Genomic DNA, 14,621 nt, shown 5'->3' with positions numbered 1-14,621 from the left:
AGTCGCCATTTTGAGCGCGGAACCTTCTGCTTGCGTGCTGCATTTCAATAAGCTGCGACTGCCACTTGAACACGAGTCTATTACATAATCACAAAGCAACTGGAGGCTGCAAACGGACAGAGCGTTGACGAGCTGCTTATTTGAGTTTGGCGCGTCTTCGCCCAACTCTTGCAATGCCGCTGGCCTCAATTTATCAAACGTAGCAAATTAGAATTGCTCCATCGCTGCGCGCAAGTAGCTGGTGTTGACGCTTCAGACGATGTCCGGCATGGTTCGGCGCGGTGGCGGAGGAGGGGACAGCGCTGCAGGCAGCAAATCTAACGGCGCTTGCACATCGAGCAGTGCAAGCAGCAATACAGGCTCTGGTGGGTCAGGGGTAGCCAAGGTTCCTCCGCGGCAGCTCTGGTGCCCCGCTGCGCTGCGTGCCGCGGCTGCTGCTCGGGCGGGAAGCTCGGGCGGCGGAGGCAGCTCCAGTTGCATGCTAGACGCAGAGAACGGCACAAAGGATGGCAGCAGGAGCGTCGTCGCGCGCGGTGCTGCCAAGGGCTCTGGTGCCACGCTGGGGTATCCGGCGCCGCGGCGGACAGTGACCCTTTTCGAGGAGGCCCCACTGTATCTGGACAACTGCCCGCAATGGCTGAAGTCCCACTCCTTGTGGTGCGTGTTCTCAGGCTGCGCGCTGCTACACGCATTTCTTTAAGGCTTATTACCAATGCTGGATTCAGAATTATCTGCCCGCTCACATCCTAAGCTCACACGCCGTGCCCTGCACTGCGCCCGTCACAGGTCGCCAAGGCTACCCACGCGGCTTGTGGACGTGACCCGCCTAGGTACTGCGCTCGTGGACAGCCGGCTCGTGTTGGCATGAATGCACCGCGACGCTGTAATAGTGGCACGTGCTACGCTTGGCTGGCACAATGATACCCAGCCACTACCGGCAACCCCTGACTCGTATGGAACGCACATTTCTGCTGCTGGCCGCTGCGGGTGCAGGTGAGGGCCGGCACGGCAGCGTTGCGCTGGTCACGCAGCGGGGCAGCAGCGGCGCCGGCTCGGGGCAGCAGCGGGCAGTGCTGAAGCAGTTTGTCCGGGACCGCCTGCTGGAGTCGCCTCGCGTGCATCAGAAGGTATGCCTGGTCCTTCATATCTCCCTGGCATTTGCAACTACCGTGTCGCACTTGTGACTTACGCGTCAGCGCTGGTCGGGATGAGGTGACACCAGGCTCACATAATCCAACGCTGGCTGGCTGGCTGGCTGGCCCATGCAGGTGCTGGCCGAGTGGCGTGTGCACAGCAGGCTGACGCACGAGTTCATCGTGCCGCTGTACGGCGCCGTGGAGGACCGCGGCTACGTCACCTTCCTCATGGAGGCGCAGCAGGGCGACCTGCTGTGGTACCTGGACGAGCAGGTGTGGGTGGGCGTGGGTGCGTGGGTGTTGGGGGCGTGGGTGTCTGGGGCGTGGGTGCGTGGGTGGCTCGTACATGCAGGGGCTCGGGGGCGACATGGGCAGGCCAGTAGAGCTTGGGCAGCCGAGCTGATGCAATTGTCACACAGCGATGTAGGTTATTCGCTCTTCATAATTGTGGGCAGCATGATGCAGTCGGTGCAGTACATCCACTGTCGCAAGTCTCACACCGGCCGTCACGCAGGATTCCGAGGTCATGGGTGAGGACGAGGGGCGCGCGGTGATGGCGGACGTGCTGGCCGCACTGTGCTACATGCATGAAAAGGTGGGTGCAGGGACAACTGCCCTAAGCGGGTGGCCGGAGCGAATGCGCATACCAGCTCTCACATAACCTCTTATGCAACCGTGCCTTCCTTCTGTCCTCCGTGCAGGGGTATGTGCACCGGGACATCAAGCCGGAGAACATCTTTCTGTCGCCCGGGGCTGGCGGTGGCCCGGGTGCGGCGCGGTGCGGCGCCCGCCGTGGCACCTCACGCGCCACCTCGGGCAGCGTGCACACGACGTGGCGGCTTGGCGACCTGGGCAGTGCGGTGGAGCTGGCGGAGGTGATGCAGCCGGGCGCGCCCGGGCTGTTCTTGGAGGTAGGGCGCGTGGGGTTTTGCGGGCGAGGGCGTCGGCTTGGAAGCGCGGGCGTGGAGGCACGGGTGTGGTGTCGCTTGGAGGCATCATGTTAAGGGGCGACAGATCAGACGAGCTTCAGTACCGTATTGCAATGCTGCCATGTTGGCGCCGCATCTCAATCGCTGCTGTGGGCCAGTAAGACCTATGGAATCTGCCATGTTCGCGACGTGCAGGGCTCGCCGCCGTTCTTGGCACCCGAGTATGTGGAGCTGTGGATGGCGCCGTCGGGGCACCGCACGCCGGCGCGGCTGCAGCAGGCAACCTCATTCAAGGTGTGTGTGTGTGTGTGTGTGTGTGTGTGTGTGTGTGTGTGTGTGTGTGTGCTTGGTCGCTGTCCTGGCCATTCCACTCATCCATGTACGGCGTCCACGGACAAGCAGCCAACATGTGATTGCCTGCGTGCGCGTCTGCTGACCTATTCAAATGTGCTGGTACCCTTGCAGCAAGACATCTGGGCGCTAGGTGCAACTCTGTACGACATTCTGGTGAGTCACTGGACCTGGAAACCTGGGGGCGTGGCCGCCTGGGGACGGGGCAAGTTCGCCATCACAGGGAGGCAGAAGCTAGCAGGACGGCCAGCAGAACGGTCGTACACCTTGCATTAACCCATCAGGCACGCCACTCTGCACCCCCTGGCCATCACGCTCCACACCGCCCCACAATACGCCAATACGCAGGTGGGCCACCCGCCCTTCAGCGGCCCCGCCGGCGCTGACCCGCCCATGTCGGAGCTTGCCGCAGCCATCATGTCCGCACCGCCCTGCCCACATCCGGCGGAGGTGCCGGGGCTGTCGCCCGCGGCCGCGGACTTCATCTGCTGGACGCTGCAGAAGGATCCCGCGCTGCGGCCCACCGCCTTTGAGCTGGTGGAGCACCCCTGGCTCATGGGCGCAAGCGAGATGCCGACGGCCGCCGCGATGTCGGTGCAGGCCCATGCGGCGAATGTGGTGCTTGCAGACGCCGCGGGCGCTCCGGCTGAGGCTGAGGCCGAGGCGGGTTCATCGCGGTTGCTGCCGATGGATGCGAGTATGGCGGAGGAGGCCGCGCGCGAGGTCGCTGCGGCGGTGATTGCGGACCTGTCGCAGTCGGTGGACGCGGCTGGTCTAGCGGCGGCTTCGGCAAAAGCGGTGACGGCGGCGCACGCGGCGGCGGCGGCGGCGGCGGCTGACGCGGGGCCTAGCGACGGTGGCGCACTCAACGCTGAGGCATCCACACCCCCGCATTCGCCCAATGGCAGGCTCCCGCGGAGCAAGTCGTTACGTAAGACGCCGGCGAGTACGAAGAAGTCCCTATCGGCCCTGGCCACAGCCGCGGCCGCGCTGCTGGCTGTGGCAGATCCCACAGCATCAGGCGACAGCCCCAGCAGCAGCCTTGATGCCGGGAGCTTGCAGGCGCAACCAACGCTCCTGGTGTCAGCGGCGGCGGCGCCGGTTCCGCGCCGCAAGGCCTCGGCGCGCAGAGTGCCGTCCCGCAAGACCGGCGCGGCACCGGAGGCAGTGGAGGGCACGGTCGTCGGCGGCAGGTTGGCGGGCATTGCCGAAGCGGCTGCGACCGCGCCAGTGGCGAAGCCGCGGGCCAGCCGCAAGGCATCGGCTGGGGCGGCGGCGCAGGCTGTTGATGGCACTACATCCGAGTCTTCATCACGAACGGCAGAGGCTGCCTCCACATCGGCAGCAGCTGCGTCCGTGGAGCGCTCGCTCACGCCCAAGCGGCGCGGGCGAAAGCCTGCGTCAGGCTCTCCAGCAGCCACCGGCGGCCCAGCAACGTCGCTTCTCCTGGTGCCGGGGCTGCTCGACCTGTCGCTACTTGACCCTGCTGCTGTGGTTGCTCCCAGCCTGCAGCCGGGGGCTGTGCTGCCCAAGGTGGCCCGCAACCCCCGCGTGCGAAAAGCCGCCGCCTCCCCGCTTGCAGCAGCATTTGACAGGCAGGACAGCGCTGCCGGCAGCCCTGGTGCGGCGTCTCTGCAGCTGATGGTGTCGGACGAGGCGGCCGCGGCATCCGCCCTGGCCACGGCAGCGGCTGTCATGGTCGCGGGGGTGGCCACCGCAGCCTCGGGGACGCCGCGGTCACGTGGGCGGAAGCAGGCCGAAGCAGCAGCCGCGGCAGCGGCGGCGGCTAGCACGCCAGCACGAGCCGCAAGGCCGCACGCGTTCGCAGATGCCTCGGACTCTCCTTCAACGTCAGGGTCGCTGGATGAGAAGGCTGTGGCAGGGCTTCCAACGGCGCAAGGCTCGCCCGCAAAGCGGCGAGGCCGCAAGGCTGCAGCCGCCGCAGCCGCAGCGCCGGGGTCGCCTGGGGGGCCAGTGCGACTGGCGCCGGCTGCACCTGCGGAACGGAAAACAGGCGAGGCGGTGCCAGCGGTGGGCGGTGCGACAGTGGAGAAGTCAGGCCCAGGAGGCGTGGCCGGCCCAGCCGTTGCCCTACCGCCGACCGCCAGCTTGCTTGCTCGTCCGAGCGGGGAGAAGATTGACTGGCTGCACATGTTTTGAATGCGGGCGGGGGATGCTCGACTTAGGTGGCATCGGTCAACAGCTGCTCATCAGGATGCTGGCGGGTTTTGCATTCTTTTGATGACTATGGGAAGGGCTTGGGCCCGTGCGTGTACGGTATTCTTGCTAAGAAGTGGCGGATCTCTGTGCCGTTTATAGCGCAAGGGGGGCTTGCAAATCGAGCGGGCGAGGACAGAATCTGCAATAGAGCTTTGACGGCTCACCGCTTTTGTTGCATGCGTGTATGGTATTGTGCCCTGTACAGGTGCGTATATGACTCGTGATTGCGTGCGCCAGTGATGATTCTTTTTGTTTGTGAGCGCGCATGCGGCCTGGAACCTGCGCCGCGGTGTTGTATGCCGGCCCACATACACACGAGTAGGTTTCGTTTCACACGTGTCACGGGCTTTAGTGTTGCTTGTGTGCAGGAGTTGTCATGTTTGCTTGCTGTGTACGTTTCATCTTCATTCGGGAGTGCTAGGGCCCTGCTGCTGGCGTAAAGGGAAGCGAGGATGTGATGGGCGTCGGGATGGAACATACCGGTACCCAAGACAGGGTAGATATGGGTTACGTGTGCAGCAGCGTGAGGTTTGGGGGATTATTGTGCAACACGAAATGTGGAAGCCGCATTCCGGCCACATCGGCTCCTTGCAAGGGAGCATGGTGCCAGCCCCCCGTCCACACGGCTACCGCGCGCTGGACAGTTGCAACGATACACATGATGATTCCGGTTGCAATGCACGAGGCCTGGGCTGTCACCGCATCTTTAACAACTGAACGTTACCACCAGCCACCCGTCGACGCAAATGGAAGCCAAGGCAACGCCACGAAACTTCAACGCCCAAAACTCGACGTTGTTCCTAGGCTGACGCGCTACACCCTGTCACCCCAGGAGTGGCCTCCCCTATGTGGCCCTGTCAAAGCCTCAGGCTCCTCTCAGGTTCCTCTGCCATTTCACAATTGAGGCCCCACACATCCTGCAACGCTGCCGCCATTCTCCTGCACAACCGCTACGGCATAGTGGTATATTCCTGCACTACCGCATGTCATCACCGCATTGCGTTATGGGTCTAGAAGCGCCAAGCGATGATCATGCGCCGCCGTCCGCGCCGTCGTCTATCGGACAGGCAAACCTCGGCGCGTGCGGGAATCCTTAGACAACGTCCAGTACCAGTTCACGCTTTCATACATACGGTACACACGCCAACACGCTTGCGCCATCCTACAAGTGCTGCTCTGGTTTGCGTGCCAGCACTGCGTCCAGGTAGGTGCCTGTCACGTGCCCCCGCACGTCTACGAAACCGGCCGCCTGCAGGAGCTGCTCGTACTCGGCCAGGCTGCGCTCGCGGCCGTGCGTCTGACACAGCATGTTCAGGTCCTGTGCCGGGCGGGTGCATGCGGGCGTGTGGTGAAAGCACCGTTCCCAGTAGAAAAACACGAGATACGGTACTCGGACGCAGCCCATGGCAGGCCGGGGTAAAGGCGAAGGATCCAGGACGGACGAGTGCAGTATCCTTGCGGCAGCGCACACGGTGCGAGCGTCTAACTCTCTGCCCACAACACTGCCTGGCATCCCAAAACTTGCTTACGTCAGCTTGCCAGGGTGCACAGCGGTTGCCCACGGAGCCCGTTCGTCTGCCTGGCTGCGGCGGTTTGGTCCCCATCGGTACCGTTCGACCCCGAGACCCCGCCGCGCGCTCCCGCGCCGCACCTGCAGCAGCGCCGCCGGCGGCCCCAGTCGGTCTGGCTGCAGCAGCATCTCCGCCACCAGCACGGCACCGCCGGGGCGCAGCAGCCCGTGCACCCGTGCAAGCAGCTGGGCGCAGCGGGGGCCGTCCCAGTCGTGGAGTATGCGGCTGAGGACCACCAAGTCCACCTGGGGTAGGGGAGATGAGGGGTGACGGGCAGCCGTTGGGGGTTCGCTTCAGTCCCCTAGGCTCCTGGGGCTCCTCGCTCTTATGCAAACGAGCTGTCATTGTATTCATCATTCTTTGTCATCCTGCAAGTTTCAAGGGTGGCCAACCGTTTCCTTGTCACCCTTTGTTTCCCTGCAAACGGTGAACGCACTCAGCCACCCACCCACCGCTCACGGTCCCGCACCTGCTGCGGCAGCTTGTCCGTCTCCGTGAAGAAGTCCGCTGCCAGCCACCTCAGCCGCCCGTTGCAGCCGCAGTCACCAGAGCCGCCGCCTCCGCTTCCGCCGCCATCCCCACCGCCACCAAAACCACCACCGCCGCCACCACCAGCCCCCTGCACTTCCGCTGGCGCTGCCGGCTCACGTGGGGCCGCTGTGGGCGCGAAGTGCCGCTGCGCCAGCTCCAGCACGTGTGGCAGGTCCACCACCACCGCCTCCTCCAGGCTGGGGTAGGCGGCGCAGGCGGCGGCCGCCAGGGCGCCTGTGGCCCCGCCCAGGTCCAACAGCCGCGTGGCAAAGGAGAGGTCGAAGGCGCGGACCTGTGGCCGGGTCGGGGTGTGCGGGCGGGGCAGCGATGCACCGTATTCAGCTGGGAGCCAGGTTTGCACTGCTGGGTGAAGTGAAGTTCATTAGGAATGCGGCAATCATTGGTCTGCAGGTCTGCGGATCGCAGGTTGGGCAGCACGGGCACGGCCCACGCCAGCATGGCTTTAGTCAAGAGTTCCGCGGTGACTGGGCCGTATCTACGGCTTGCGCCGCGCCACATACCGCAGCACCGACTCACCACGGCCGGCGCGGACAGCGTGGCGAAGGAGTGCATGCCTGACATGAAGCGCCGTACTGCACCAGGGGTGTCGTAAACGCGTGCGAACACGTCCGAGCCGGGCGCGCCAAACTGCTGCTGCCACACATTGGACCCGGTCGTCACCGCCGCGGGCAGGCCACCAAACAACGGCCACACCACCTGTGGCGGATGATGAGCGGGAATTGAGGGTTCAACACTGGCCCATCAAAGCGGACGGTGTGTACGGCTGATGCATTGGCGGCCTGCGGTCATGACCCGCCAGTCGGATCCAGAATTCACCGACAGTCACTTTTACCCTTACAGCATATGTAGGCCCTAGACCCCTCACCGACCTGACTCGAATGCACACAGTAGCCAGCAAGGGACTGCGGTGCACTAGCCAACAGATAGGCTCGCGCAGCGTCAGTTAGGGCAAACTGCCCATTCGCAGGGGAAGAAAGCAGTCCCAGAGCCACACATGCTCGACATAGCCGATCAAGTCCGTCAAGAGATGGCGCTGGGGAGCCCGGCAGTCGATGCGCGAGTGCACTAGCAAGTCCATCCACGGAAAGCTCATTTGTATGCTCTAGGCATTCAAACAATCCTAGTTGCACAGCGGTAAGCAGCGTTTGAGAAGCGCGGAAGCCATTGAGCAAGTCTAGGACGGGCTTTACGTCTGGCTGCATGGTCCATGGATTTATTCCAGCTGGAAAGGATTACTTGCTGCCTGGCATGCTCGGTTGACCTGCGAATTTTGCCCCGCTGTCATCGGACCCATGAATCCAGAACCCCAATTCCCAAATACGTACTTTCTGCGCCGCGTGCAAATGAGCTGCGCATATTACCTACGTCACATATGATACACACACTGACATACCTGAAACCTGCGAACGATGCCTTCCACGCAGTTCCTCGGCGCCTCGACGCTGCTTCTATTTGGATTGCGCGCCGTCATGTCTTCCGATGACTATATCAAGCGTGGGGACCTGCCAACCAGCAAATGGAGCGGGCGGGTGACGTTGCGGGTGGATTCTGCGATGGCGGTTCCGTTGGACGTCGTTATTACGTATCCCAGCAGCGGCGCAGCGGCCTACCCTGTTCTTGTAATGTATAATGGCTTCCAGGTTAGTTGTGTCGGGGGTGAGCTCAATGGTGTGCGCGGTAAGGGAAGGGCATACCGCTGCAACCCTCCGGTGGTCACACCTTCCCTCGAATCACACCTCGTACCACCACAACACGCTGCGGATGCTTACCCGCTGCTTTCTAACAATACTGCGCTTCAATTTAATATTCTTATGGATCTGCTCCTGTCGGGACGTCTGAAAAGGCCCTTTTAGGTACGGACGCGTGCCAGTCAGCCTGCGCCCCTTCTCCCGCGGCGCGAGCGCCACAGCCCGCGCCCCTTCTGTCCCTGAGCATACCCGCAGACAGCCGCAGAATGCCCGTTACTCGTTAGTCGCTGACGCTGCCATGCCCATTCCTTTTGTATGGTTCCTCTTTTGTCCACGGCACGCCTGCCTGAACCCTAAACACTTCGGCAGCCGGTCACACCGAACCTTGAATCGAAGCTCCCGCCCTCCCCTCTGCCTGTGTGTCCGCAGGCCAAGGCCCCCTGGTACCGTGGCATCGTGGACCACGTGTCCTCCTGGGGCTACACGGTGGTGCAGTACACCAATGGGGGGCTCTTCCCCATCGTGGTGGACCGTGTCGAGGTGGGCGCAGAAGGTTGTGTGTCTGCGGCGTTAGCTCAGCGCGATGTGCGTGGAGGTGATCAGGTGGTGTACAGAGAGTTGATTGAGCCGTCATGCGAAACTGAGGCCGGTCTTGTAGAGGCCCGCGGGGGCTGCAAGGCTACCACCGGGGTCTGCTGTAGGCCAGGGATCAGGGTGGAGGACCGCGGACGGTGGGGTTGGCAGAAGACTAAAACGAGGTTCAGGATTGAGATTCAGGGATTGCTTGCAGGCGCAGGCGCGCAGCCGTCCTCCCCAGCGCCCGCCTATCTCGCTTTCCTCCACACACTGCATGCTGAGACCCGCAAACCCGCACCGGCCTCCATGGCAACCACGACAGCTCACATACCTGGAGCCTCTGCTGACGTGGCTCGAGACCCAGTCCGCGGACGCCAAGAGCCCCCTCTACGGCCGCGCTGACGTGTCGCGTCTGGGCACCATGGGCCACAGCCGCGGAGGCAAGCTGGCAGCACTGCAGTTCGCGGGTGCGTCGTGCACAGCGCTTGTCGAGCGATTGCGCAAGAGAATAGGTCGGGTTCCCTTGTTGTGATACCCGTGCAATTGAGCAGTCTGCGTGAGGTGCTGAGGTTGCCTCTGTACCAGTACAATCGCCGTTGCTTACTGGATGCTCACATCTTCAAACCCTGACTGCGACTACCCAACCAATGCACAACCTACCGTACAGGCCGTACGGACGTGTCTGGCTGCGTCCTGTTTGACCCCGTGGACGGCTCCCCGATGACTCCCGAGTCCGCCGACTACCCCTCCGCCACCAAGGCACTGGCGGCGGCGGGCCGCAGTGCGGGTCTGGTGGGCGCCGCCATCACCGGCAGCTGCAATCCCGTGGGACAGAATTACCCCAAGTTCTGGGGCGCTCTGGCGCCCGGCTCCTGGCAGATGGTGTTAAGCCAGGTGCGGTAAAAGAGTGTTCCGCCAAACGCACGCGGGTCGGCCTCGTCCTCCTAGCCTGGACGCATTCCCTTGTATGGTTGAGCTCATGCAAGGAAGTAACCAACGCACTCACTTATGCACCATTGCATCTGCTGCCTGCTGCTCAGGCGGGCCACATGCAGTTCGCGCGCACTGGCAACCCCTTTTTGGACTGGAGCCTGGACCGCCTGTGCGGGCGTGGCACTATGATGAGCTCGGTGAGGGGCAGGCCGGGCCAGAAGGCTGCAGGGCTGGGTAACAGGACAAGAAAGGTGGCTCACCCTCTCAAGGGAAGATTGGGCTGTTCCCATGCCACGTTGGTACATGTCACAAGCCGAAGGTTTCGGTACTGCCTCATCTCTCGGACATAGGCACATAGCTGGGGTCGGTTTGCACAGTCACCGTCCGCCATGTGTCCAGCCGCGTCCCGCTGTCAAGCACGAGCACAGCAGGCAACAAATGGCAATAAATCGCTGCGCTCGGGGGCTCAGCCCACAAACGGCTGGAGGGCCGCAGGATTGGTGTTAGGAGACAGCATCAGGGCAGAGCAGGGCTTGGGAATGGGTGGGAATACAGGAGGACAGCAGGGGGAAGAGGCAGTGGGGGCACGGACGATGCGGGACAACTTCAGCGCTGCAGTGGCACATCTGCCGCTTGTTGGCGAAAGTGAGGTCGGGCGCGTGTGCAGTTCTAGGCGCTTACATCACCGTCCGAAGACTTCCTTACTCCGTCGCGCGCATTATTACTCACAGGACGTGATCACGTACTCGGCTGCATTCACGGTTGCTTGGTTCGAGGGCATCTTCCGCCCAGCCCAGGTGAGGGTGTCTAACAATATGAACCCACGCACGCGCGGGGCGATTGCTTCTGTCTAAGCTGTTCAATGCTGTAAAGGGGGCAGCATTGCACGGTACGGTACATGCTGTTATTAAAGATGCTATAAGGAAACGAAATGCGCACGATGCCAGAGAAGGTTGTCGGAGCTACCGCAGTATGTAACGCGTGCCTGCGTCACCGCGAACCTGTGCTCCCGCAATGCCTGCAGTCGCAAATGGGAATCTCCAACTTCAAGACATGGGCCAACACCCAGGTTGCGGCAAGGAGCATCACGTTCGACATCAAGCCAATGCAGTCGCCGCAATAAGATTTGCATCTTGGCACAATGGACCCAGCCAGCCTGGCCGCCTGCGCCTGGGAGTGTATCTGTTCGGACGGGGTTGTTGCGCGTTGCGAGAGAGCTTAAGAGTGGTAGTCAATGCAGGATGTGGATGTATGTGTTTGTGGATGTGCTCATGTGCGCTGAATGCACGGATGCATGCTTGTGCACACATGGGAAATGGTTACAGTATGGCGTGTTCTTTGTACGACAGGGAAGCCGCCATTCCTGCTACCCGCCCTGCAATTGGGCATCCAATGCAACGCTGCCACGCGTTGGCGACTAGGCCCTGTTCCACCGTTGCATAAGGGCGGGCGCGCACGCGCTTGGAGCACCGGTATGGCGGTACCCGACATGCCTCATCTCGCCCGGCCAGACGGTTCGGATTGACGGTTGTTTTTTGTCTTATATGGCGCGCTCGAGCCGGCGGCGCGCTCGAGCAGATTACGGCGCGCTCGAGCAGATTACGGCGCGCTCGGGCACATTACGGCGCGCTCGGGACTTCACCAACCTGCCTTGACACTGTCCCATCTCCCCTGGCGCACCGGTCATTGTGCCCTCCAGAGCTTTCCTCTGCCAGAACAAGCAAGTCCCGGTGTCGCCGCACCCTAGGAACCACCACATGCTCCAGGGCGACTGCCAAAGAGGCGCGTGCGGCGTTTCCGCTGTGTTTCTTGCGAGCGCTTCCAAGGCATCCTAACGCATCCAGAAATTTCAAGCACAGGCTCCAACGACTTTGTCGCCAGATAGCCATATACACAACAAATGAGAGTCTCTTTTGTATGTCATAAGTGCCGCGACCAGTATGCAGGCCTGGGCCTGCACATGACGCCCGATTCAAGTTTTGCCCGATTCAAGTTTTGCCATAGGTCCACAGATTCAAGCACCATCAACAACATTATTATCTTAACACTACGCTCTATCACCCTATCAAAATTAAACACTAGTATCCGAGCCCTCAGGCCAGCTCTCACGTCACATCTTTGCTGTGCTGCTGCAATGACTCGTGTTCTCGCACCAAGCTCGCTATATCACGGGAGCTTACTATTTCCTGTCGAGGTAATTCCCTGCTTGAGCCGCCGGCGGATCTAGAGTGGCGTCAGGGAACAATTCGGGCACGTTTCACGCCGCCGAGGTCGCTGGTGTCGGGGCTTGGCTGCAAATTTCCCCAAGTCGGTCAGCCCTGGGCCAGGGGGTTGTCTGATGAGATTTCCGGCAGAACGTTATTCACGTGGGCTGCGCTCGCATTGACTCTTTCGCCATCCCGTTTCTGCCCCAGATACCTGGCCTGCAAGATCTCATTGAGCGTAAACCTGCTGCTTTGCGATCTGGGCGCGGGAATGCTCCCCAATCGTCCGCGGACCTTCACGCATTCTCTCAGACTGGCCAGCCGAATGCGCCGGCTGTACGGGTGAGCAACCTTCAGCCTGTAAATTTTGTGAATTGGGAATTGCCACAGCTCCGGCAACCGACACCGGGCGGCTGGGCCGCCGGCGGCCTCAGCGGCTGCTCGACTTCCAGCCAGGCCAGGCAAAGCCTCGCCTGGGGCCCCCGCACGCACTTTCGCTGTCCACCTGCTATTTACGAGGCACAAAGGCTGAATCTCCCCTTTGCACCCATTCACAGCTCCTTGAGGACGTGCGGAATTTGAAGCGCGCGGCGGGCGGCGGCCTGAGCGCGGCGGCGCTGGCTCAGGCTCTTCGCGGCCTGGGCTACGAGGCGTCACTTGCCTTCTCCATCGGCTCCCACTCCGCGCCGTCCGCGCTGCGCCTGTCACACGAGTTTGTGGTGGTGCGGGGCTGCGGTGCGGGTGCGCCGCTCATCGTGGAGCCCAGCTTCCGCGAGCACTTTGCCATCGGCTCGCTGTACGCCACGGAGCGCTACAGGCAGGTGCTGGCGGCGGTGCCCGAGGAGCTGGTGGCGCCGTATGCACAGCTGTGTGAGATGGTGCGGCTGGTGTGCGCCGAGATGAAGTTCAGCTTCGAGGCCACTGGCAACTCGCTGCCGCCCTGGCGAATCGTCAACTCGGTCCTGTCCAGATGGGCCTCCGTGGGCCGCACCGCATGAGCTTCTGTTGCCATGTGGTTTGGGGTTAGAGAGATATTATTATGTTCCGCGGTCGCTGAGTGTATTGCGGCTGCCGAATGTCAGGATGTATCGGTAGTCTGAATACGTAAGAGACAACATTGACGGTAGGCTCAAGTTAGTGCATTGCACGTTGCAGGCACAAGCCACATTATTTATAAAATTGCATCGCTGCACCCGTGCAAAACTCTCGGGAGTCGTTTGGTAGAGGCAATGGGTCAAGGCAGCTCATGAGTGCGTGTGTGAGGAAACAGTGGAGTGAAGCTGACACATAAGCGACGGTTGCATGTGAGGGAACCCCTTCTTCGGCATTTAGGCTGGAGCCGTGTGCAGAGTCCTACATGGATACGCCAAGAAACGGCTTGGTAATAAATTGTGCTTGATGTATTGATGGTCTTTTGTTGCTTGTGTGCTGCCGTGAGTGCCGCCGTGAGTTTTGACGGACACCTGATATATTCGTGTGCGGGCGTATGCCACGAAAATCTTCATCCTTTTTAAGGTCAGTAGCGTACCGGAGTGAGAGCCGGAGTGAGAACGCCACTTCTTATCTAGGCGTGTCGTGCGAAAGGGTGTTTGGCTGGTACAAGCTGGGAATGGCCCCAGCAGAGAGTGGTGGGTTTAAAGGATTGCCGTAGTGACTGTGGTGACTGTATGGTGGTGTGTATCAGTGAAAGTATGCCATGCGAGTGGTGGTGTTCGCAGTGTGGAGCGCTGGGGTTGATTTGCGGTGCGAGAATGTAGTACCCGCCCCAGATTTTATGGAGCAGGGACTTAGCCCGGGACTTTGGAGTACAGGGAGGGTTAGGTCATCTGCGATGAGCTTTAACGCACCATTATCTTTTCTTCAATTTCTGTCCTGGCCTTGCTATGTCGGCAGTGCGCCGTGGATAAAGGAAGGAGCCAAGACTGAAGGCCGTCCTCGTTGCATGAAAGGTAGTGACATCACTAGAACAGACTGCTTCGTGTGGTTCGTGTGCAGTCGAAACCGGGGAGTCATGCTCCGGGTGTTGCGTGGTTGCGGCTGACCGGCTTTGGCCGGCTCAACTGTGACGCTGACTTAATTGTGTCATGGTTTCAGTGAGCGCGTGCACAATATGACACGGGTAGGGTCACAAGATACTGAACTCCAAATGTAACGCTATTTTGCAAGATCCAGTTACGTCCCACACCTCCCCTGCTTGCGAATGACGGCGTCCATCCTCATGGCTCCCACATACCGTATACAAGGGCTCAGTCTTAAACGGGGCCGGGCGCCTGCTCAGTCCTTTTCCACTCTGCTCTTCAGCCGGGAGCGTGGCCGGGAGTGAGTGCTAACGTAATTAATGAAGCAAGAAGCTAGTCATGTTGTATTATGGTTTCTTTCGACGCTCGACGCTCTCGCTCTCAACGCTCAACGCCCTCGCCCATGCTCTGGATGGTAGCCGCTCCGTGCGGGTGGGGGCGTG

General features: G+C 61.4%; 4 protein-coding genes across 4 annotated transcripts; 3 read left to right on the top strand and 1 right to left on the bottom strand.

The window, feature by feature from the left end:
* The first annotated feature begins 50 nt into the window (after positions 1-50).
* On the top strand, positions 51-4,736 carry CHLRE_03g148850v5 (uncharacterized protein). Its single transcript, XM_043060482.1, has 9 exons — positions 51-657; positions 787-830; positions 994-1,127; positions 1,269-1,409; positions 1,651-1,731; positions 1,838-2,047; positions 2,261-2,359; positions 2,531-2,572; positions 2,765-4,736. The coding sequence occupies exons 1-9, from the start codon at positions 260-262 to the stop codon at positions 4,574-4,576; spliced, it is 2,961 nt and encodes a 986-aa protein (XP_042925611.1). The 5' UTR covers positions 51-259; the 3' UTR covers positions 4,577-4,736.
* Positions 4,737-4,748: 12 nt separating this feature from the next.
* On the bottom strand, positions 4,749-7,990 carry CHLRE_03g148800v5 (uncharacterized protein). Its single transcript, XM_043060481.1, has 5 exons — positions 7,629-7,990; positions 7,276-7,455; positions 6,677-7,030; positions 6,288-6,452; positions 4,749-5,954 (listed from the first exon to the last, which is right to left on the bottom strand). The coding sequence occupies exons 1-5, from the start codon at positions 7,959-7,961 to the stop codon at positions 5,799-5,801; spliced, it is 1,188 nt and encodes a 395-aa protein (XP_042925610.1). The 5' UTR covers positions 7,962-7,990; the 3' UTR covers positions 4,749-5,798.
* Positions 7,991-8,130: 140 nt separating this feature from the next.
* CHLRE_03g148750v5 (uncharacterized protein) lies at positions 8,131-11,620 on the top strand. The gene is made up of 7 exons (XM_001695525.2): positions 8,131-8,399; positions 8,877-8,987; positions 9,346-9,490; positions 9,691-9,917; positions 10,064-10,153; positions 10,688-10,753; positions 10,981-11,620. Exons 1-7 carry the CDS (start codon positions 8,229-8,231, stop codon positions 11,077-11,079), a joined length of 909 nt encoding a protein of 302 aa, XP_001695577.2. The 5' UTR covers positions 8,131-8,228; the 3' UTR covers positions 11,080-11,620.
* A 60-nt stretch (positions 11,621-11,680) lies between these two features.
* Positions 11,681-14,324, top strand: CHLRE_03g148700v5 (uncharacterized protein). The gene is made up of 3 exons (XM_043060480.1): positions 11,681-12,150; positions 12,371-12,502; positions 12,718-14,324. The coding sequence occupies exons 1-3, from the start codon at positions 12,091-12,093 to the stop codon at positions 13,156-13,158; spliced, it is 633 nt and encodes a 210-aa protein (XP_042925609.1). The 5' UTR covers positions 11,681-12,090; the 3' UTR covers positions 13,159-14,324.
* Positions 14,325-14,621: the final 297 nt, after the last annotated feature.

The sequence above is a fragment of the Chlamydomonas reinhardtii genome, chromosome 3 (genome assembly GCF_000002595.2).
Source record: "Chlamydomonas reinhardtii strain CC-503 cw92 mt+ chromosome 3, whole genome shotgun sequence".
Classification (NCBI taxonomy): Eukaryota; Viridiplantae; Chlorophyta; class Chlorophyceae; order Chlamydomonadales; family Chlamydomonadaceae; genus Chlamydomonas; species Chlamydomonas reinhardtii.
Note: the sequence above shows the minus strand (reverse complement) of the source record. Positions and strands in the feature narration are given on the sequence as shown.

Excerpts from the sequence above, each read along its gene's own strand:
- CHLRE_03g148850v5 (XM_043060482.1), top strand. The coding sequence starts at position 260 with ATGTCCGGCATGGTTCGGCGCGGTGGCGGAGGAGGGGACAGCGCTGCA. Across the intron at positions 1,128-1,268 it reads CGCCTCGCGTGCATCAGAAG|GTGCTGGCCGAGTGGCGTGT; the intron begins GTATGCCTGGTC and ends TGGCCCATGCAG. Across the intron at positions 2,360-2,530 it reads AGCAGGCAACCTCATTCAAG|CAAGACATCTGGGCGCTAGG; the intron begins GTGTGTGTGTGT and ends GTACCCTTGCAG.
- CHLRE_03g148800v5 (XM_043060481.1), bottom strand. The coding sequence starts at position 7,961 with ATGCAGCCAGACGTAAAGCCCGTCCTAGACTTGCTCAATGGCTTCCGC. Across the intron at positions 7,031-7,275 it reads CGCTGTCCGCGCCGGCCGTG|GTCCGCGCCTTCGACCTCTC; the intron begins GTGAGTCGGTGC and ends ACCCGGCCACAG. Across the intron at positions 6,453-6,676 it reads CGGACAAGCTGCCGCAGCAG|GTGGACTTGGTGGTCCTCAG; the intron begins GTGCGGGACCGT and ends CCCCTACCCCAG.
- CHLRE_03g148750v5 (XM_001695525.2), top strand. The coding sequence starts at position 8,229 with ATGTCTTCCGATGACTATATCAAGCGTGGGGACCTGCCAACCAGCAAA. Across the intron at positions 8,988-9,345 it reads TCGTGGTGGACCGTGTCGAG|CTCACATACCTGGAGCCTCT; the intron begins GTGGGCGCAGAA and ends CAACCACGACAG. Across the intron at positions 10,154-10,687 it reads GTGGCACTATGATGAGCTCG|GACGTGATCACGTACTCGGC; the intron begins GTGAGGGGCAGG and ends TATTACTCACAG.
- CHLRE_03g148700v5 (XM_043060480.1), top strand. The coding sequence starts at position 12,091 with ATGACTCGTGTTCTCGCACCAAGCTCGCTATATCACGGGAGCTTACTA. Across the intron at positions 12,151-12,370 it reads GCTTACTATTTCCTGTCGAG|ATACCTGGCCTGCAAGATCT; the intron begins GTAATTCCCTGC and ends TTTCTGCCCCAG. Across the intron at positions 12,503-12,717 it reads CGAATGCGCCGGCTGTACGG|CTCCTTGAGGACGTGCGGAA; the intron begins GTGAGCAACCTT and ends ACCCATTCACAG.